The sequence below is a fragment of the Cetorhinus maximus genome, chromosome 2 (genome assembly GCF_964194155.1).
Source record: "Cetorhinus maximus chromosome 2, sCetMax3.hap1.1, whole genome shotgun sequence".
Lineage (NCBI taxonomy): Eukaryota > Metazoa > Chordata > Chondrichthyes > Lamniformes > Cetorhinidae > Cetorhinus > Cetorhinus maximus.
In genome coordinates this window covers 87713000-87737253 of record NC_135880.1, presented here as the reverse complement: position 1 = coordinate 87737253, position 24254 = coordinate 87713000, and the positions used below count along the sequence as shown (strand labels likewise).

Sequence of the window (24254 nt, the reverse complement as noted above, 5' to 3'; positions counted from 1 at the left end):
CATGTCCAGGAACCATGTCCAGGAACCAATCATAAAACAACAAATATAATGTTTGAAGAGACCTCCTTAAAAGTTATAAGCCAGTGCTTCCAGGCCTCGGATGTTTTACATTTTTGCTTCTGTTGTGTTATGGGTTTGTTTGATGTCTCAATGATAAGATCTTGAGACTTGTATATTTAAACATGACCATTTATTGTTAATCTTTAACTATGTACAGATTCCAGTTAATGTCATGCATGGTGCTGCAGCCATGCAGGGAGGCCACTTCCATAATGTTCTCTCAGTCTATTACCCTGTGACTCTATACATTCGACCATGGGTGGTGCTATTCTCTAGTCCCACATTAACCCTTGCTCTGCTGAGCACCTCTACATAACAATAGCATGCAAGCACACATAGCATCATACAACATGCTCAATGGCCAATCCCTCCCCTCAGAAGTGAATGTAATCCCACAACCCACCAGCAGTTTCCCTAGTGATGCTGAACCAGTAAATCCCACCCCCTAATACAGACAATTCCGGGTACTCTCAATGCAGTTCTGCCAAATTCCAAAATTTTCCCCATTGCTATCGAAAAGAAATCCACTGGAACTACATCCTGCACACCACCTGGCTGGGTATTCTCAGTTTTAAAACTGAAAAGCAATTTAAATTAAATACATTGACAAAGGAATATTTAAAGGCCATTTGTGAACATTTTCACAGAGCAATGTGCAAAATCATGGAATATGATCAACTAATTGAAAAATCTTTTTAGGGTATTGAAAAAATTGAGAGTTGTCCTTTTTATTCAGTGTAATTTGTGAGTTTGATGTAATTCCTCATGAATATCCCTGCCGTTAGAAAATAATAAGGGCTAAAAATTCAATAAGGCCTGTTAGTGGGCATAGAGATCATAATGTACGATGACCTCGTGGTCAGTCAAGTGGAGGCAGGGGGAAAGGAGACCCATATGCCAGCTCACTGGTAAGTGAGGTCGCAGACAAGTTCCACTGAAGATGACTCAGATAAAGATTTTGATGGGGTGATATACAGGACAATGCTGATGGGAATGCACAAAGATGCTTGGTGCATTGGAAGACTTGCCACAGAACTTGTCGTTACTGTCAAGGAACATGGAGAAGTCCAGCTTCAACTTTGCACAGGGTTTCAAGCTTATCCTATCACATGATACTGTTAACAAATTCCATAACAGCACTTGCGAACTCAACCATGTTGCAGCATCTGACAGCCGTTGACTCAGCTTCTAACAACTCTGCTGCCGTGGAAGCTCAGACTGAGGTTATGAGATCAACATTATTGCCATGCAGACTCAGACTGCTGCCATCATTGCTGTGGATCTCAAGGGGCTTGCAGGCTCTCACAGAAGTGCAGCAATCTGTGCTCCAGCAGATTAACATACGAATTAGGAGGAGTAGGGCACTCGGCCGCTTGAGTCTGCTCCACTATTCAATAAGATCATGGCAGATCCGATTGTAACGTCAACCCCACATTCCTGCCCACCCCCGATAACCTTTCACCCCCTTGTTAATCAAGAACCTCTGCCTTAAAAATATTCAAAAACTCTGCTTCCACTGCCTTTTGAGGAACAGAGTTCCAAAGAATCACGGCCCTCAGAAAAAAATTCTCCTCATCTCTGCCTTAAATGAGCGACCCCTTATTTTTAAACACCCTAGCTCTAGATTCACCCACAAGAGGAAATATCCTGTCATGACCCCTCAGGATCTTAAAGGTTTCAGTCAAGTTGCCTCTTACTCTTCTATACTCCAGTGGATACAAGCTTAACCTGTCCAACCTTTCCTCATAAAAAAACCTGCCCCTTCCAGATATTAGTCTAGTAAGCCATAAGAACATAAGAAATAGGAACAGGAGTAGGCCATTTGGCCCCTCAAGCCTGTTCCACCATTCAATAAGATCATTGCTGATCTCCCCAAGGCCTCAACTCCTCTTTTGTGCCAGCTTTTCATAACCCTCAACTCCCTGATATTTCAAAAATCTATCTTCCTCCTCTTTAAATACTTTCAGTGATCTAGCCTCCACAACTCTCAAGGGTAGCTAATTCCAGACATTCATTACCTTCTGAGAAAAGAAATTCCTTCACGCCTTAGTTTTATATGAGTGTCCCGCTATTCTGTAACTATATCCCCTAATTTAAGATTCCCTCACCAGTCTCACTAGTGGAAACATCTTCTCAACATCTACCCTGTCAAGTCCCCTCAGAATCTTGTACGTTTTGATAAGATCACCCCTCATTCTTCTAATCTCTAATGAATAAAGATCTAACCTGTTTAGCCGTCCTTGATAAATCAGCCCCTTTATTCCAGGAATCTCTTTTGAACTGCCTCCAAAGCTAGTATATCCTTTCTTAAATACAGGGACCAAAACTGTACACAGTGTTCCAGGTGCGGCCTCACCAATGCCCTGTATAGTTGTAACAAGACCTCCCTATGTTTAAACTCCAACCCCCTAGCAATACAGGCCAAAAATCCATTTGCCTTCTTAATTACTTGCTGCACCTGCATGCGAACTTTGTGTTTCATGCACAAGAACACCCAGATCCCTTTGTGCTGCACTTTTTTGGAGTCTCTCTCTATTTAAATAATAGTCTGCCTTTTGATTCTTCCTACCAAAGTGCATGACCTCACACTTTCCTACACTAAACTCCATCTGCCAAGTTTTTGCCCACTCACTCAACCTATCTATATCCCCTTGCAGATTCCTTATGTCCTCATCAGAACATGCCCTCCCACCTATTTTTGTACCATCAGCAAATGTGGATACATTACACTCTGCCCCGTTCTCCAAGTCATTAATATAGATAGTAAATAATGGAGGCCCTAGGACTGATCCTTGTGGCACTCCACTAGTTATGTTTTTCCAACCTGAATTAATCTCGACTCTGACTTCTGTGTGTTAGCCAATCCTCAATCCATGTTAATACATTACCCTAAATACCATGAGCTCCTTTCTTGTGCAATAATCCTTTATGTGGCATCATATCGAATGCCTTCTGGAAATCCAAATACACTACACCTCCTGGTTCGCTTTATCAACTCTGCTTGTTACATCCTCAAAGAACTCAAGCAAATTTGTCAAACATGATTTCCCTTTCACAAAACCATGTTGACTCTGTTTGATTGTGTTAAGCTTTTCTAAATGTCCTGCTATTTTCCCTTAATAATGGACTCTAGCATTTTCCCAATGACAGATGTTAGGCTGACTGGCCTTCTTTGAACTGCTTCTAATGCATTTACATCTTTCCTTAAATAAGGAGACCAGTATTGAACACAGTACTCCAGATGTGGTCGCACCAGTGCCCTGTACAACTGAAGCATAAGCTCCCTACTTCTGTAATCAATTCCCTCACAATAAATGATAACATTCTATTAGCTTTCCTAATTACTTGCTGTACCTGCATACTAGCCTTTTGTGATTCATGCACTAGGACACCCAGATCCCTCTGAATCTCAGAGCTCTGCAATTTCTCAACATTTAGATAATAAGCTGCTTATTCTTCCAGCCAAAATGAACAATTTCACATCTGCCAGATCTTTGCCCACTCACTTAACCGATCTATGTCCCCTTGTAGCCTTATGTCCCCTTCATGATTTACTTTCCTACCAATCTTTGTGTCGTCAGCAAATTTAGTAACCATTCCTTCGGTCCCTTCATCCAAATCATTTATATAAATTATAAAAAGTTGATAACATGGGACTACATTCAACATTGGTTTTCTGTGATCCCTGTGGCACACCACTCATCACATCCTGCCAACCAGAAAAACATACATTTATGCCAACTCTCTGCTTCCTGTTAGCCAGCCAATCTTCTATCCATGCCTAGGATTACTATTGAGATGCTGCCCCATGGGTGTGGCAGTGGCTCAGTAGTGCATGAACCTGCTGTCCTTTCTCAGCACGACATCATTCATGATCTCACCACTTCCATGCTGCCAATGCCATTGCTGTTGCCTTTCAGCCAGCCAGCCCAGACTGCTGCCGCCCAAGCCAGGATGATGCAGTGCAAAGGCAGGCCTTCTCAGCCCAGAGATGCTCGGAGGCAGTCTACAAGGCCACCTGCAGTCTCCCCCAGTGAAAGTCAGCAGCCTTTCACCAACCATTCTGCAGCTATTGAGTAGAAGTGTGTGTGGGCAGTAGTACAGGTAAAGACACCTGCAAGACAGGTGCTAAGGGAATGGACAAGGGTGATTAGTTGAGTTTTGTTAGTATTATTGAAAATGTTCTTGGATAAAGTTGTTATGGAATGGTTTTTCTTGTGGTGTCTTTTGTTTCAGGATTTTGGCCTAGAGGATACTGTGCTGCCTATACCAAAAGGATGGGATGGAAAGGTGGAGAAATGTGGAGCAGTAGGAATGAGATTTTAAGGGAATTGGTGCCCGAGTAATTGCTCACAATAGCCTGACCGGAGTGAAAGGGGTCCTAGATGTCACCTCTCTTCCACTTTTCTTTCTCCTCTTCCTGATCTGTCCACCAAAGGCCTGGTTGCAACAGCTGCACCCTTATGAGAGCCAGGCTGCAGGCCACCACGAATTTGGAGACATGCTTCAGCAAGTAGAGGAGGGCTCCACACCCCCCAGCCCGGGCGGTCCAGGAAGCAGAACTATTGTCTCAGAACATTGATGGTTTGCTCCTTCACATTCCTCATGGCAGCATTGCTCTCATTGTGTGCCTATTGTACATAAGTGGTGAACTGGCAGTGGGATAATCATCAGCCACATGTACAGCAGTAGCTCTTGTTACCAAGCAACCAGCCTCCAGTTTGTCCTGGTGGTTCAATATGGCAGGAATGGTTGACTGGTGCAGGATGAAAGCTCATGGCTGCTGCCTGGATAGCAAGCATTCACTAACATGATGCTCTGTACATGGTCACAAACCAACCGCAGATTAAGGGAATGGAACCATTTGTGGTTCCGGTATATATGCGGGGCCACAGAGTCACGTGTGCAGTCAATAGTTGTCTGCATCACTGGGAATCCCACTACCCTGGCAAAGTTACGTGTACGCTCATCTTGCTTATGAAGTTCCCTCTTCTGGTGCACAAGGCCTCTGTTGCCTACCTGGTGCCGCAATTCCTGGTCAACTATGATATGTTGGCAATGTTCTCAGCTCCTCCGGAAGGATCCACTTAGGTAGAAATTTGGCGTTAAGATATGCCCACAATGCATGCTTCCAGTGCACGCATGACACACTTGCACTAGCAACCTTCCATATGTGACACATCATGACAAAAGCGGCCGGAAGTGATTCGGCCATCATTTTCCAGTGCCCGGGCTTCCTTAGCACCATCACCAACACAGACTTGTGTTTTGTGGCCTGAATCTTCACATCCACTGAGAACAACATGATAGGAGATATGCTGGCACCATTTGGAAACCATATGATTAAAATGTGAAATATATACCAAAAAAAAGAGGGAAATGTTATAGTGGATAATTAACAATGATTAAAAATAAAGAATATAAATTTTGTATTTCAAATTGAAAAACTCAACATTGTTTCTAAAGCTATTTCTGTTATATCTTTTGTGCAACATACAATGCTAAACAAGATCAGGCATGTTTAAGTGTACTTAATCGTCAATGTTGGCAGCTTTTTAATGGAACAGTATGTCTTTTATAATGGCTACATGAGGTCAATCACAATAGATTAGAAAGTGAAGCTGGTTACATAGTGCATTATGCTTTATACACCTCAATGTATAAATGAAAGTCAAACTTTCATGAAGGTTCAGTAATGGACGATTGAGGAGATTATAATAACTACAGCCAGAAACCCCATGTTAAAACTTTAGAGACCACAGCTTATGAATTAGGCTGTGCAGTGCCAACTTTATATGCCAACCAGTTTACTAAGATCCCAATATGGACAGTGAACATGCACTCATTATCCAGTCCTGGATATGTCACCTGTTCCATTAATTACAGTGGCTGCACTGGTGTCAGGGAGGCCCATCCTTATTATTTTACTTAAATGAGGGTCTTGAGCTTCTTGCAAGACCCAGTACAATTTTTGAATGTCCCAGCACTTCACTTGTCATGTGCTGAACTCAGACAGCACATTGGAGCATTACCCATCAGGAAGATCCCCTTACCAGTGATACTGAAAGGGATCATGCAGTACTTAAAGGTTAGTTGCTAGTTTCTTCATTCAGTCTTCTAATTAGGTTTAGAACATTTGTGGTGCATTTTGTCACTCTGAAAAGTTCATTTTGTCAAAACAAAATGCAACATCAGCAAAATGTTGCTTTATGTTTGGCTGACTCCATAGGTATTCTGTCTGCCTTTGAGACTGAGCATCTGTGCTACATTAACTTTACTCAGGAGCAATATCTCAATCACCTTCATTTTACCAAGGAGGCAATCACTGAGACAGTCACCTACTGCAGCCACAACTCAAGCCCTGAACTAGGGCATGGACAGCATTGCCTGTGGATGTGAGTTATGGCTAAATGAGGGTTATAATTGCAGTGAGAACATGAGTATGAGAAGGAAACATGGTGAGCCATGGTGTAGTGATTGCAGGAGAGTAAAGGGAAGCAGAGGAGCAGAGTTTTACCTTAACAACTCTAGTGAAATTATTGAACTTTTTCCCTACATTACAGCCATGTCCTGGGTGCTAGTCTCCTGGCAACAACATCTCTCTGCAATCTTTTCCCACTGTTAACTGGAGCCGATGCTTGAAGGACTTCTTGCATCCTGGGCGGAAGAGCTTGCCTCTTCTCCTCCTGTCAACTTCTTGCATCAAAGCCTCCAAGGTAGCATTCGAGAACCTTTGTGCTCTCTCAGCGTTTGCTTCATTCATATTTCTACTTTCAAAAGCATTTCTTTGGTGTCTGCACAATGCACCTCCCCTTCAAGGGGTGTGGGCTGCTGCTAAGTGGCATAATAAATGCTCGATATTTGCCTACCCCTTCATCTCTTACAGACATACAGCCAATCAGTCGCATGAGTAACACTTGATGTATGCCTGTGTAATTAAAATGATCAGCAAGCACAATTGTTACGTATGTCAACTGTAATAGTATAATCCTGCTTTATCACACCATCAGGCTCAAATTGTCAACAGTTTAATTATTCCTGTTCACCTGTTCTATAGATCCTTCATTTTATAGTTATAAAACTATCATCCTACTGATGAGATGGAAGGAGGTAAGTAAATAAGCTAACAAAGAATGCTACAGTGAAGTGTATAACTGAAAACCATTTAGCACAGAGCCTGCTACTCCCAGCATAACATCTGCAATCTGCGTCACCCTAAAGAAGAAAAAAAGTCTAAGGAGAGTACTTTCATTTCAAGGTGAGTTTATCTATTATCATTGCAATAATACTGATTCTGTTCATTACAATTCATCTGGATCAAGGGCTCAATGATGTCTAGAGCAGAATGCTTCTTGTGGAGCCTGAAATGAACACGACTCTGTAGGTTACCGGTACGTATGGTGTTGCTTGGTCACACTATTGATGGCTCCTTCCAGGAGGAGACTCATAGGACCAGGTTAGATGTGTCCTTTTGGTTCAGATGTACTGAACCAATGATGGAGGAGTACGTAAGCTTGGTTTAATGCAAAAAATATAATGCATGAGACAATTGTGGAACACATTCAAGACTGAGTGTAAAATTACAATTTGTGTCTTAGCTCCTTAAATACTAATATCTTCATTTATTTTTGCCTAATTTACTTGCTCTCTCTCTAGCCAAAGTATCTGGTGTTACCATCTGATCTAGGAGCACAGCTTTTTTTCCTTTTTGAAAAGAACAGATAAATATATTTTGCTGGAGGTTCATCACCTGGTGCTAATATTTTGGTTCTTGGGAATCCTAAAGAGGGAAAAACAGACTGGGAGTTTAAATAACATAATATTTGATATTCTGTGTGAGCAATCTAAGCCAAAGCTACCACATGGCTAGTGACTTTGCTCAAACTTTAGCAACCTGATTGGAAAGAACTTAGCTGGGGGTCACACAAATTGATGCAATGCTGTGGGCCCTGAAGCTTTATAAAACAGGGGTGTAGAGGTCGATTTGCAGGACCAGTTATATGCAACTCAATGACGACATTTTCATGTGTGTACTTTGCATGTGTTTTCTCTTAACAATCTAGACTAAATTCCCATGATTTGTGGAGGATGTGGAATGAATACTTTAGCAATAAAGACCTATAAACAGAGTTATAAGACACTTTGAGGCACAGTTAGAAAACACTATTTGTCCCACAGCCTGCTGGGATCACCTCTATGTGAGAACACCCTTAACCTCCATTAAGGATTTCCTGGCTATGGCTGCCTGGTTTTAACATCATCCAGATGTAGGATATATTAACTCGTTTAAATCTGATTTATGACACAAAGGCACCTTTGTAATCACCTAGGAGACCATAACTATTCAAAGAATGTTTTAGAAGCCCCCCGGAGCTGACAAAAATTCCCCAGTTTTTAAACATGAAATTGGCTTCAATTTTAGTAAACTGCAATTGTTATAGTTATTTTGGCACAAATCAATAAAAGGACAAACAGAATGTTAACATATCCTTTTGTGATTGTAGCACTTACTTCTTATTATCCTTGTTTAAGACTGCAGTGTTAGTGTAGTTTATTATCTTCTGATTCAGCTCTGCTAAGTGCCAAGTTGCATGCTGTGCAGAAGAAAGAGCTTCATCCACCTTCACAGAAAACAACATCATTTTTAATGTGTAAGAATGAACACAGATTCAGTTTTTTTTAAAAAAGTATGTAACTAGTTGGAATAAATACTGAATATTCTAAAGAGTTAATTTACAGGTGTCAACCTCAAAGTTTATAATCCAAGTCATTGTTTTTGCTCTTTTCCCAACACAAAAATTCACTTTATTTGCCATTTTAAAGATAATAATTTTTTGGAATGAGAAAGGGCCCAGAAAATCTGCTTGCTTTTCAGAGATTAACCATCTACCCAATTTCTCACTATAGCCCTCCTTTTCTTTTGCCAGTACATATATCTAACTCTTCCCATGATGATTTACGCCATGACTGTATTACCCCAAGATTGAAAAGAAATTCTACCTGACTTTTCTTCTTACTCCTAACTTCTTAATTGTTAACTTTTATCCCTAGTATTTGCATCCTTCATCATAGTGAATAATTTGCCTGAATCATCTTTGTCACTTCTCTTAGTAACAGTGAAAACTTCAATTACCTTGAGAGCTAAAGTCTCCTCCTTTCTAAAATGGGTTATTTATCATGATTTAGTTGGAGTCACTACAAACTAAATTCTATAATCAGGTACAAAAATGTTCAATTGCTATATAAAGAAACATAGATCAGTTCTGATTCACAACTTCTAAAATGTAGCCCCTCCTCCAAAACCAAACAGATAATTAGCTCATGGATAAAATATGCATAAAGCAGCAACAATTTCAAACCTGACAGCCAATTTTCATCACACAATTTTGTATTAGTCATAATGTATATTCCTAAATATGTAAGGTATGAGAGTTAACATTTAAATTGCAGGTGCTGTTTTTTTGATTTTGCTTTTAAATTTTTGGAAATTATTAGGACAATGAGAAAACATACCCTTTCAGAAATCTCTTCACATTCAAGCTCATCAAGTTCAGTCAGGCGCTCTTCTTCTGACATGAAGAAACCTATATGCTTACTGAAAAACTAAAGGAAAACAAAAACAAAAGGATATTTATTTCTAACTTGATCATGATATTAATGTAGGAGCAAATTTCACTATATTGGATTGTCTGGAAAATCAGGCAGGGAATTCAATACACCTGTAAAGGCAGGCTATCTAGTTTTATGTTCATGAGTACTTTACAGCTAACACATGGTCAATGGGAGGATAAATTAAATAGAAGCATAAGAGATTAATTAATAATGCCAAAATAAAACCACAAACGCCAAACTAACCTTCTCTATTTACACGCTTCCCTAGATTTCAGTACCCTGTCTATTAATTCTCCATTGAATGTTTAGAAAATTCATCTCATTTATAAACCTGAACTTCACATTAGTACAAGTATAAAGAGAGATGTCCTGCTTCAGCACTCTGGGCATATGCCAAGAGCACATTCCCAATTTAGAAAATCATGGGCTTGCGGCGGGATTTTCCGCACCTGCCCGCCGTCGCGATCTTCCGGTCCTGGCGCAAGTCAATGCACTTCCGGCTGAGGTGCCGCCTCGCCCGCGATGGGGCCAGAAAATCCTGGCTTTGGGGTATGCAATTTTCCAATAATCACTTCCAATGTGCATCATGACTACTGAGTGGAAAAATCTTCCATATAATGATTAGCTTTGTGTACAGTAGCTCAAAAGTACAGTGAAATTGCATATATCTATTTATTACCTCATTAAGATGAGACAGTACTAAATGTCTTTCATCACAAGCTTCCTGATAACCAACAATAAAAATAGTCATTTGGTTTTGATATATTTGGCGTTCAATTGAATCCAACAAAGCTTCCTTCAACTCATTCTGAAATAAACAGATGTTTGAAAAATTATACATTTTCAATTGTTAAAATTTCATGCTAAAAAAAGTCTAAGTTTTAAAAGAAGTTCAATGCATTTTTCAATGTTTTTTTTGTCTTTACATCTTTACTTCATTGTCAGATGATCTCTCTATGAGAATATAAAGAGCACTTGCATTTAGGAGCTCCTGTGTGTGAGTCTGTTCTTGATTATTCCATTGACATAGTTCATTAGAAGTCCAATGTGCACTTCTTTGAATGAGATGGCCCACAAACTGTCTGACCATGGAGCATGATTCCAAAATAATGTCAGCAGGGGGTGAAGGATATAGGAAGATAGGACAGTCTGGAATCACTGGGTCCCACCTTTTTGAAAAGCAAGTACCACCCATTCTCTGAATGGAATTATTTCTTCTTCCCATTCCACTTATGATTCATCAGCAGTTTGTTGATGCAAGTGGAGGCAATCCAGGGCTTTCACGGGAATTCTACCCCACCAGTGCATTCCCCAAGGCCACACCTCGACCAGAGTTGACTTGTCTTTTTTGAATTTAAACACTCTGGTGCATTCTCCATGGCATTGCCTCAACCAACATCAACCAATCAACACCATTTTTCTCTTGCAGTATAAATTGTTGTTACCTTTGAAATTTGGTATCCTTGCAGCTATCCTGATGAGTGCAAGACTTCAACACTGTGTCTCTTTTATCAGCAATACAAAAATGAATTGAACGTAACCTTGTGAAAGGGCCAGTAATTGGAGAAGAATCCAGTTGAGGAGATGTAGTGAGTTCACTGGAACAGATTGGAATGGAATCATGAGAAAAAAAGCCTTTGGAAATGAAAGGATGAATATCAATGTTGAAGGGGACATAGAGATTAAAGGTTCAAGAAGGGCAGCAAAAATTTAACTGGTGACTTTAAACAATGGAGCAGGCAGGTTGGAAACCAGATTGGAAGGACTCAAACAAGGAGTTGTGAAGACAAAAATGCATAGTTAAGTGTGCATAATGCACTCTAATGCACCTTGACGAGAAATGGGTAAATTTAAGACACGGCAGTGAACAGAAGAAGATTACAAATGAGCTTATAAAAAGGGTGGTGATAGCAGAAGTTTTTTCATAGGGAGGGTACAATATTATAAAATAGGAAAAGGATGGTGAAGTTGTCAGGTATGCAGCCAAGAAAGAGAATTTAGCCGCTCGGAAGTTGGATCAGGAATGGGGTCAAGGAAGGTGGTGAGGGGGAAGGCGGGTCACGAAGGGGAGAATTTAAAGAGGATTGAAGGTGTCATGCTCCTGAATGTATTAGTGAAGATGCTGAGTTTATAGAATTGAAAGCAGATATCTGATTTTGGAAACAATGACCATCATAATTTTCTCACATTTATTATAGAATCATAGAAAGTTTATGGCACAGAAAGAGGCCACTTGGCCCAACGTGCTTGCGCCAAATGAAAAATGAGCCACCTAATCCGACTTTCCACCATTTGGTCTGTAGCCCTGCAAGTTATGGCACTTGAGGTGCATACCCAGACCCCTTTTAGATGAGTTGAGAATTTCTTCCTCTACTACTCTTTCAGGTAGTGAGTTCCAGACCCCAACAACCCTCTGGGTGAAAATGTTTTTCCTGATCTCCCCTCTAAATTTTCTACCAATCACTTTGAATCTATGCCTTCTAGTCACTGACCTCTCTGCTAAATAAATGGGCCCTTCCCATCCACTGTATCCATGTCCCACACAATTTTATACATCTCAATCAAATCTCCCCTCAGCCTCCTCTGTTTCAAACAAAACAACCCCAGCCTGTCCAATTGGCTTCACAGCGGCAGTTTTCCAGCCCTGGCAACATCCTCATAAATTGCTTCTGCGCCCTCTCTAATGCAACTATGTCCTCTCTTTAATGAGGTGACCAAAACTGCACAAAGTACTCAAGCTGTGGTCTAACATTTTATTTAGTTCCATCATAGCTTCCTTGCTCTTATATTCTATGCCTTGGCTAATAAATCAAAGAATTCCATATACCTTTTTAACCGCCTTGTGAACCTGTTCTTCTACCTTCAGGGATCTATGGACATTCACTCCAAGGTCCCTCAGAAATGAGGGTTGAAAGTGCAGGGAAGAAAGATAGAAGGAGGCACCTTGAGTTAGAGCAGTGTAGCCTGTGGGTTATATGTTCTATAGGATGATTCTGGAGATATACAAAAGACTTGGAAGCAGAAAGAGAATGTGGCAATAATGTTTGAGCTGATCAGCTAGATCTTGAGGTGGACAACTCTAATGTACATCATGCAAACTCCGGTCTGCAGCCCATGAAATTGAAAACTTTGAGTTGAACTTATATACCAGGGAAAACATCTGAGTTGGGAGGCTGACTGAGACGTGTTTGGGAATGGTTATTCAAAATTAAAGCAAGAGAGTTGTGAAAAAGATCAATGGAAGCATTGATGTTGGTATGATTAAATCACCAGAGAAACTTGGATATTACACAGAATTATATAGAAATTGCAAGTGCCAACAAGCCATTTGGCTCAACTGGTCCACATTGGCATTTGTCCCAGGTGGGCACTCTCTTCCCATATTCCCTTATTCAACTTTTAACTACTTATATAGAAATGTTGTTATGGTTTCTGCTTCAATCATCAATTCATTGAAGGTAATCTAAAAAGAGAATAGCAGCATTTATAAGATATTATTGTTTAATGTGGTATAATGCTTGAAGATATAAGTTAAACTTTCTTGTTTCAACATCTCACCGGATCATCCACGAACTGCACATTTGTTCGACCAAATATAGCTTGTACCGGTTTGCGTTCTCTTTCATAATCATCCATGACCTACCAGTAATAAGAAAAATTTGAGTTAGTCATCGACATGTTGTGAGACAATGACTAATTTACTATCTGACTATTTCTAAGGGTGCTATTTCAGGGCCACATTTGGATGAATACTGTGCAAATTCTAGGTGCATGTCAAAAAGTTGCAGTGTAAGGTAGGAAGCAGGTCCTAATTGGACCCATGTCCATTAAAGCTACAAGATCATCTAGGAGGAAGCTTGACAACAGTTTGAAATCCTTAAGACGAATAACCACAGTTCAATAATAAGTCACATTTTGAATGCGCCTGTTATTAACTTAATGAAGGGACTGGGCAATCCCAGTCTACCACAACAGTGAAAATTAACAGCCTGTGGAGTGGAACTCTGCACATGCATCTTAGCACACATGCACAGTCCAACTTTGTGGCTAACTTCAATGTTACCAATATAGCTCCAAACAGCTGGTTAAGCTTTGCATTTCAGAAACTGGCATAACCAACCGTATGCTTACTATTATGTACCATATTCGCAGCAATACAACACATCCTAAATTGCTTCACAGGAAGGTTATCAAATAAAATTTGACACTGAGCCACCTGAGGACAAAAGCTTGGTCAAAGAGGCAGGTTCTAAGGAGTGTGTTAAAGGAGGACAGAAGAGTAGAGTGTTGGTGCTGGAGTGAACATGTAATAAAATATGACACCAAGGTTCAGCCTCAAAAAGTTGCCAGGGAGACTGAGGGAGTTGATGCATAGGGAAGGAAATTAATGGCAGGGACCAAGGAAATTAGCTTTGGTCTTCCCAATATTTAGTTGGATAAAATTTCTGCTCATCCAGTAATGGAAGCTGGGTAAGCAGTATGACAAATCAGGGACAGTGGAAGAATTGAGAGAGATGGAAGCAGAGTAGAGTTGTGGGTCCTCAGTGTACATGTGGAAACTAACATTGTGTTCTCAGGTAACATTTCCAAGGAGTAGCATGGAAATAAGAAATAGGAGGGTGTAAAGATAGCTTTGAAGTGTCACAAGGATCTAACTGTGCAACAATGGGAAAAGAAGCCATTGCAATTGATTCTCTGGTTACAGCTGATTAAATAAGATGTTATGATCTTTGTAGAGACTAGTAACTATTTTTTTTAAAAAAAGAGATCCAAAATCTTAGTTATTTACTGAAAGAAAGAAGTGGTTTCAAATAGAAGAATTTTACAATAGAAGAGTCAAACAAAGCAAACACTAAATAATATCTTGGACAACTTCCTCTACACTAAAACCCGGAGGTAACAGGCAAATTGCAGTCAATTATAAACAATAACTTATGCATTAAATGGCAGATACAACTAAGACAGATCTTACGAATTGGCTTGGCATTCCACTCTGCCTATCTGTCATCAATCTCAGTTACAAAGTCCTTCAAAACTCTGTCTTCCTTACAAAGAATTACAGCTGTCTCCTTTTAGGAACTAGCCTGATCTGCCGCTGACAGCAGCACGCAAGCAACCCGAGTTCCACAGGCACAGTCTTCACTAAAAATGGCATATGTTTACAAAACCTCCTCAACTCGGTCTGAATGGTGGGGATCCATCAGTGTTACCTTCAAGCAACAGAAACAGCTACAGCAACTATACCTTGTTTATTCTCAGCTTTTGGATTTAGCCTCTGTCTTCTTCAGCTTGCCTGCACTGCATCGGTGAACTCAACAATTTCTCCTGAGCTCTGATAGTTCTGCCTCCTTTTATATAGTTTCAAGCAGAAGTTTTGGTTTCCAATCTCAGTTTCAGTCTTAGTTTCCTTAGCGACTGGGTCAGTTTCCCTTTCAATTAGGGCCGGTCTCAAAAAAATACAAGCTTTGTTCACAGATTCTATCACAAAGAATTGAATCAGGCAAATGCATTCCCATATGGCTGAATGACAGAGGTGAGGAGTTGGAGGACAATGGCATGGACAACTGTGTCAAAGGCTGCCGACTGGTCAAGGAGGATGAGGAGGCCACAGCCACATTGGCTGGCACTGTGACTTTGAAAAGGGTCATTTCAGTACTGTGAGGGCAGAGGCAGTTGAACTTATTTGGAGGGGTTCAAACATGGAGTTGTGGGAAAATTGGACATGGATTTGGAGGCAACAGTGATACCATTTCAGGTTAATGATGAAAGGTCATCAACCTGAAACATTAACTTAGTTTCTCTCTCCACAGATGCTGCCTGACCTGACAGGTTCAATGACCTTGAAGATAAAAGGGAAGTTGCAGATAGAGCAGAAGATTGTAAGGACTGAGAGATCAAGGGTGGAGTTTTTTGAGTGGGATAATGATGGCAGATTTAGTGGGGAGGGAGGCAGTACCTGAGGATACAACATTGTTAACTAAATTAACAGATGGGGCTAGGAAGTGATATTGACATGAATAGGGTCAAGAGAGCAGGAATAGGGTCTCCTGGATAAGACGAGCTCAGAGACAGCACAGCAGGTAATGGGAAAGAATCCAGAGAAAGATGAGAGTTCGGAGCTTGGGCTAGGGCGGCAGAAAACATTAGGGTAAGTTTGGCCCTGTAGGTTAAAGGAAGGGAGAAAAGTAGCAGAAGCAGTTGAATGCTTGGTCTCAATCTTAGTGATAATCATGTCTGTGAGCTCCCTGCGCTCCTTGGAGGTGCGGATGGAGGAGGCAGGGAAAAGAGGTTTAAGATGAATCGAAGCAATCTTTGCATTCTAAGATGATCCTAGAACAGTGAGCAGTTTTGAAAGAAGACAGCAAGGTTCAATGGTGCTTGATTTGGTTCAGCCATAAGCATTCGAGTTTAGATCCCTTGGACCTAAGGGTGCTGAAACGAGGGCCATATCAGGGCCAATGACCAGGGTTAGCAAGGGTAATGATAACAAGGGCATCAAAGGTGGAGGTCAGAGTGTGGGCGAGCAGATCTCACAGTCTCACTGTCTGAGCAGACAGCATAGTGTTTATTTAAGTCTGCTAGAGGCTCTTTTTTAAGTTCAATACAAACTTCAGTCAAAATAGCTGTTTCTGCTTGAAATAAATGAAGCACGTAAGATGCTATAACTGGCAACTTTGAAATTTCCATTAATAATTAATTAAAAGTCATCAATTTTCAGATGATATAAATGACTGTCAATTCTAATTAGTGGGGACTGCAATTCTATTAATTGGTTAATCTTCAAAATCTGTACTTTTAAAAATTAATATGAAGCATTTGTTCCCCCACTGCACTGTTAGCAGCAAAAAGTTGTATTGCTTTATCTTTAATTAACCAGAAGTGGGAATCCTGCAGATGAAGGTTGGGGGGAGGGGGGGAAGAACACTGGGAGGGCAACAAGCCCCCCCCCCCTGCCATGAGACACGGGTCACTTTAACTCTCAGGTATTGTTAACATTTGAACGTTGGGCTCCATTATTAAATGCCTGCATGGACAGCCCAGCCATGCAACCAACACAAATTCAGTTGTCTTTAAGTTGTAGATGCATTTCTTAAAGAAAGGCTGCATCCTCTGCTTGCATATTCCAGTGAACAGAAATGAGTCAAAAGGCATTTTGGAGTCACTATACAATCAATTTGCACAGATTGGCTAAGGAGGTCAGTGCCAAAAGCACTGCCTTAAGACCTGTGATCAATGTAAAAGGAGGTTTAATGATCTCATAAGAGAAGTAAGTATAAGTGCAACTCTTCATCTCTCTGTCACACCTCACAATACTGCTCTCAATTTCTCCTCCATCACTTTCAACTGTTACCTCTCCACTATCGTATCCTTCAATATACAATCATGAGGCCAAACTAGACATCTCTCCTGATGAAGGCAAAATAATGCTGATGCTGGAAATCTGAATTAAAAACAGAAAATGCTGGAAAAGCTCCGCAGGTCTGGCAGCATCAGTGGAGAGAAAAACAGAGTTAACGTTTCAAGTCTGTATGACTCTTCTTCAGAGCTAAAGGGAAGTGGAAATGTGATGGATTTTATACTGTTTAAGAGGGGGTGGAGCAAAATAGGTCAGGGATAGGTGGGAACTGAGGAGAGATTGACAAAGATGTCATGGGCACAAGACAAAGGGAGTGTTAAGAGTAATGGTAAAGACTAAAGAAGGTGCTTATAGTGGAATAAAGTTAAGATAGCAGAATGCGTTAATAGCAGAACAAGGGTCAGCACAGAGAGATGAAGAGGTGCACTGATACTTACTCCTCTTATGAGATCATTAAACCTCCTTTTACATTGATCACAGGTCTTGAGGTGGTGCTTTTGGCACTGACCTTGTTAGCCACATCTGTGCAAATTGATTGTATAGTGACTCCAGAATGCCTTTTGACTCATCTCTGTTCACTGGGATATGCAAGCAGTGAATGCAACTTTTCTTTAAGAACGTAGAAACAAATGACAGATGGCTTGGAGGGGGTGGAATTGAGGAGAAGGGATTAAAAAGATGAATAAGTAAATAAAAAGTAAAAATAAATAAAAATGGATTAAAAAGGGATAAAGATGGAAAAGAGAGTTCATGATCCAAAGTTGTTGAAATTAAATGTTAAGTCTGGAAGGCTGTAAAGTGCCTAATCGGAAGACGAGTTGCTGTTCCTTCAGTTTACATTGGGCTTCACTGGGACGTTACAGCAGGCCATGGACGGACATTTGGGCATGACAGCAGGATGGTGTGTTGAAATGGCAAGTGACAGGAAGGTCTGGGTCATGCTTGCGGACTGAGTGAAGGTGTTCTGCAAAGCAGTCACCCAGTCTGCACTTGCCATTTCAACACACCGTCTTGCTCTCAAGCTCACGTGTCCATCCTTGGCCTGCTGCAACGTTCCAGTGAAGCCCAACGCAAACTGGAGGAACAGCACCTCATCTTCTGATTAGGCACGTTACAGCCTTCTGGACTTAACACTGAGTTCAACAACTTCAGACTGTGAACTCTGTACTCCATCTTTACCCATTTTATATACATTTTTTACATTTTAATTTTTATTCATTTTTAAAATGTTTTTGTTATGACAGATGACATGCATCAGGCGGACCAAATTTAAGGGAAGCTTGGTCGCGCTATCATAATGGTTTTGCCATTTGTATTTATGAGATGCGTGCACTGAATTCTGAAGTAATGAGTACATCAAGATCTTTAGAAATTTTAAAATTTAAATTACAATATTTATTAACAAAATAAAAGATTTCAAACACATACAGAAGGCTACAATTACTTATTACTGTAATAATTCCTAAAATTTCTAATTAGCTTGACCCCCAGTTACACCCCCTTTAAGGCAACTGTCCAAAATAAATTTTTGGATTTATAACAGAACCAGTGCTGTGACTATGCCAGAATTTGATGGTAATGTCTAGTGCTGAAGGTGGCCCCAAAAGAAAAGACTTGACCGTGAGGTCTCTGCAACAGTTAACAATGGTTAATTTTAAAAGCAGTGGCAGAAAAGTTAGAAATGTAGATGCCAAGAAAACAGAAATAGTTGACATGTTGGATCAAAATTTGAACCTTGAGGAAGAAAGAGGTAATGCAGATAAAATGCAAATTAAGTTGGCTAGGATTCAATTGTAAATGAAACAACTGGAATTGGAGTCAGGACAACAAAAAAAAAACGAATTTGAGAAAGAAGGGGAAACAAAAAAACTTGAACTCAAAAGAGAGGAAAAAGAAGAGAAAGGGAAAGAGAAATACAAAAACTTGAACTAGAAGGACAAAGGCAGCAGATAGATGGGAACACTACCAACTGGAAGTTCCCCTCCAAATCACTCACCATCCTGACTTGGAAATATATCGCCGTTCCTTCACTGGGTAGAATTTTTCCCTTGATGGGCGGGCGGGCCTCACTGGCTCGGTGGCTGGTGGGCAGGGCCACGGCCGAAATGGGCCCCGCTGCCATTCTGAGTGGGCGAGCCAATTAAGGTTCCCCCCGATGTCATCCCGCATCGGCGAGCGGGCCCCGCCTCAGCTCGCCGACGGAAAAATTCTGCCCACTGTTGCTGGGTCAAAATTTTGGAACTCCCTTCCGAACAGCACTGTGGGTGTACCTACACCTCATGGACTCCAGCAGTTCAAGAAGGCAGCTCACCACCACCTTCTCAAGAGCAACTAGGGATGGGCAACAAATGCTGGCCCAGCCAACGAAGCCCACATTCCATGAATGATTTCTTTTTTAAATTCCAAAGAAAAAAATTAGAAAGCGGGAAAAGGATTGGGAAAGGGATAGAGAGTTTCAAAGGGCAGAATTTTGCCCTTGATGGGCGGGCAGCCAATCGCCGCCACCGAAAACACCGCCATTTTGAGTGGACGGGCCAATTAAGGCTATGCGCTTCCTGTGTGGGGGGTGGATTCCCCAACTGTGAGAGTGCGCTCTTTCACGCATGCGCGCAAAAGAACGCACATCTCCCTGAGGCTAAGTGCTACCTCAGGGAGAGCGCTGAAAGTTTTACAAAATTCAAAAATAGAAAAATAAAAAAATTATTAACATGTCCCCCTCATGTGATAATGTCATACGAGATGGGACATGTTAAAAAATGTCAAATAAACTTTATTAAAGTTTTTAAAAACAGACGTGAAACCTCATCCCGCCAGTGGATGAGGTTTCATGCTTTTTCAGAAGCCCGCTGGGGCTCCTGGCCTGCCCATCAGCCTTAAAGTTGGACGGGCAGGACTTTTAATTGGCTTAATTATCCTGTCAATGGCCTCAATTGGCCATTGACAGGTCGGCGGGCAGACAGCTAATCTCGCTGTCTGCCTGCCTTCCTGAATATCTAAATGGGGCGGGATGACGTCAGGGTTCCACCCGATGTCATCCCGCGTCATTTTTGCGTCGGCGAGCGGGCCCCGCCCCCAACTCGCCGACGGAAAAATTCTGGCCAAAGAGTAAAATAATAGGAAAGCCTTGAACTGCAAAGAGAAATAGAAGCTAGAAAATTTGAACTAGACAGAGAAAGGCTTTGATTATGTGAACAGAGTAAAAGCAAAGTTGACAATGATTCAGATTTAATTTCTGATTTTGATTGGTCAAGGAATATTTGTTTAATGCCTAAATTCAATGACGAAGAGCTTGAAATATACTTTGTCTCGTTTGAGAAAATTGCTACAAAGTTACAATGGAATTTGAACAATTCTATTATAAAACGTTTTGATAGGAAAAGCATTGGAGGCTTATTCAACCCTTTCAGATGAACAGTCTACAGACTGAAGAAGAGGCATATGGATTTGAAACGTTAACTCTGTTTCTCTCTCCATAGATGCTGCCAGGCCAGCTGAGTTTTTCCAGCGATTTTTGTTTTTAGTCCACAGACTATGATACCCTTGAGAGTGCTGTGCTTAATGCAAGTTAATCACAGAAGCTGAACAGCAAAAATTTAGAAATCTGAGGAAGAGACAGAATCAGACTTCTGTGGAATTTTCTAGAAAGAAAGGAATGGTGTTTGATTGATGGTATGGGGCTATGAAGCTTGATCAAGATTTTGAAACCTTGGAGAGGTGTTTTTAATGGAGGAATTTAAAAACAGTATTCCTTTAGGAATCAAGTCCAAAGAAAACCGTGAAATTTCTAAAATAAGGGAAGCAGCAGTTTTGGCTCATGGTTACGAATTATCCCAGAAACACATTGGTGGCAGCAAACCTTAATTTGAAAAAAATACACAGAAACTGGAGAGAGAAGAAGTGATCATGAACAGAACGCTAATTACAATGAGGGGGATAGCAGAAATGAAAAGACAGATGCTTCTCAGAGCAGTGAAAGAGATAGTGAGAGAAATAAAAATAATTCAAGGAGAACAACCTGTTACTTTTGTCATTGTTGGGGCATGTGAAGGCAGACTGCTGGAAGCTGAACGCAAAACTGGTAGTTTTTTGGACCTATCTAGTGCTTCTCCTAAAAACACTGTACCAGTGAGTGAAGCTTATGAGAAAGTGATACCATCTAATATATTTACAGTGAGTGTAAAATAGAACATAAAAGATTAAGGGATTTTTCATATTTAAGGGTGAAAAAACTCAATTTTTGTCTGATAAAGGTGCCAAAAAGATTATTAGTCCTAGAGATACTGGGTTGGCTCAAAGCTTTATGTTAGGAAAAGGCGTGAATTTCTCTCCAGAGAGTTTGCTAAATAAAAGTATATTGATACAGGGTATTGATGGAAATTGTTTAACCATTCCATCATGCAGAGTGAATTTAAACGGCGCTTTAGTCAGTTGGTTCGTTATTGTGGGAATGGTGTCCAAATTGCCTATTAATAATGTTGATCTTATCTTGGAGAATGGTCTAGCTGGAGACCATGTCCTGCCTCCATTTGTTTCCACAAAATCCATTGAAATGGCTAAAGACAAGGTAAAGATAAATCAGATCAGTGAACTTTGGAAAAGCATATGGTTGTCTCTGAATCTTTTGTAAAAGACAATAGTTTGACTTAAGAGGTGCCTAAAGAGTTAAAAGCTAAAACTTTTGAAATTGAAAAAAAACTGAAGCCTGAGATTGATAATAAAGAGTTAAAACCAACTGGTAATAAGTTGAACCTGCCTGCAGACCCTAAGCCACAGGTGTCAAAACAGAATACACCAACTGTATTCCAGGCTAATGGACAAACAAAGGGAGACAGTGCTTTAAACCAAAATGACTTGGCTCTAACTGATACTGTTACTGTGGAACTACGAGGATGGATTCCAGTCCTATTTTGGAAAATAAAACTTAAAAACAAAGAAGCAGTGACTCTTGCTCAGAAAGAATTGGACAATGCTCGTACAGTGGGACGACAAAAACAGAAAGAATATAAAAGAATGTGAGAGTTGATTAAAAATGAATATTAGGAATTTTTTATTGGAACATTGTGTAATTTCATTGAGATTCTTTAACAGCAAAGGAGAACTGTAATCCTGCATTTAAGGAGAAAAACAACTTGGATGGTTGGTTAACTGAGGCTTTTTTTAAAAATGTGGACATTACAGAGCATATAGCTCTGAAAGAGAAGGGTGAGCTAAAGACAGAGTTAAAAAGTCAACATCCTGATGACAATGTAAGATCCATTTTTAAAGAAGAGCCAAATGAAATACTGAATCCAGCGGGTAAGAAGCATTACACGAGAGCATTTGTTTTGGGTCTACAATTTACATCTGCTAGTATTTAAAAGCAAAATGGACTATCAGGAGTCCAGCAATGTTGTCTTGACAAGGATAACCAAACCAGACCGAGGATACAATTGTCTAACCAGGCACATGGAAACACGGTGAAACGTAATCATCATGAGAAGGAAGATTTACTATGGCACATCTTGGAAGGTGAAGCCATTAGCAGTGAAACAAATTTGCATCTATATGAGAGGAAGAGCTTTAAAAATTGACCGTAAGTGGAATTTAAACCCTAACTGTTACATGAATTTGCGTTGCCATGGAAATGGACTTTAAGAAGGGAAGGGTTTCTAAGATATACCTGAAATCTCACACAAAGTTAGTCTGCCAGGAGAGGGAGAACAGTTATAGGCAGTAAGATGCTGCGGTTCACCATGCAGGAATGTGGGTGGGTGCTCTTGCTCCAATTGGAAAGACCAAATTCATGAGGAGTTAAAACAAGGCTGGAGGATTCGCCTTGCTTGCACCAGAAGACAAATGGGGGGAAAAAAACTTCACTGTGAAAGACAGCTCTGAGATTAAAAGTTCCCAGGCTGATAAAGGAAAGGAACAGAAATAAAGCCTTGGGAGCTAGGCATCAGCTTGGACTGGTTCCGGGAGAATGGAATGTCTCCTTAAAGGACAGCGTAATGTATACCTGGTTGTGGGTTTTCTCAGTTGTGTTAAAAGTTCTGTTCTGCAGTTTAAAGTATATAAGTTGTTTACACAAATAGTGCTTAGTCAATAGCACATTTAGTCTGTTGTTATAGCAAACATTTTTAAAAGTGTCTTGCCATGTCATTGTCAGGAAGATATAACTATTTTACAATAAATTCCAATAACATTATGAGAATTATGAGAATAATAGTGGGATGTGTCTATGTGTCTATATGTGCCTGTGTTTGTATGTGAGACTTAATTGAATTAGAGGCAGCTAGTCTGGGTGCTTTGATGTAAGAAGAGAATTTAGGTTTGAAATATTAATTAGGTAAACATGGGGAAGTTTAGAAACATAGGTGTCAAGGGAACATTTGCATTTTTAAATAAACCAGACTAGGTTGTTTTCAAAAGAGGGGATGAAACGTGTCACTTAGCCAGATGAAGTTTAGAAAAAGTATGTTTATTTTTCCCAAAGATTACTGATAAAACTTAGTGCTACGAGAGATTTTTTTTAATCAGAAAGATAAAATCCAAAGGCATAGTGAAACAATGGGAATTTGCATTCAAAGGGGAAAATATGTATAAAGGAGCGAAGGCTGTGTGTAAGGACAGCTAGTCTAGGATTCAAATAGTGTGAAAAGCCTTCAGCATCTATGCCTCAAACTGCTGCCTTCAGGGACTGAAGTTAAACAAACTCACTTTGCATTCAACAGTTCAGGGTATCGTTTACTTTGCCTGGGTCTTTTAAAATCTGTGCATTTTACAGTGCCTTAATGAAGGTGTAACTGGGAATCAGATTAACTAGGGGATTTAAAAATTATTGTAGCAGTAATTTGTAGATATATGTATGTGCTTACAATTTTTTTCTTTTATTAATAAATGTTTAATTTAGTTTTATAAAAAACCTCTTAGGACTTATTGGTCTTATTATTACTGAATTCAAAGCCCACATCTTGAAACATACAAATTGAAAATTAGTTGTGACAGTTGTCTCAAGTTTCCCTCTGGAACTTGAACAGCTCAGCATTTACCATCTGTTGTGCCATAACAGTCATCCATTCAGCTATTAACTGGAAGCTTGGATTTCATTTTTAAAGGTTATTGCTCTCTACGGGGCTCATAACAGTAGAGATTCAAACATGGAGCTGCAGGAAAGATGATACTGATTTGGAAGACTATAACACATTCAAGGACTTTGAGACAGAAGGGAGTTTTCAGAAGGCAGAGG

At 40.3% G+C, this 24254-nt stretch overlaps 1 protein-coding gene across 1 annotated transcript in view; it reads right to left on the bottom strand.

Moving 5' to 3' along the window:
• Positions 1-24254, bottom strand: part of LOC144691231 (uncharacterized) — a 341534-nt gene that overhangs the window by 296455 nt on the left and 20825 nt on the right. The window contains exons 3-6 of the mRNA XM_078559280.1: positions 13231-13311; positions 10352-10480; positions 9574-9663; positions 8572-8681 (exon numbers count right to left, since the gene is read on the bottom strand). Of these exons, the coding sequence (XP_078415406.1) occupies positions 8572-8681; positions 9574-9663; positions 10352-10480; positions 13231-13311 (410 nt within the window). The remainder of the gene's footprint in view (positions 1-8571; positions 8682-9573; positions 9664-10351; positions 10481-13230; positions 13312-24254) is intronic.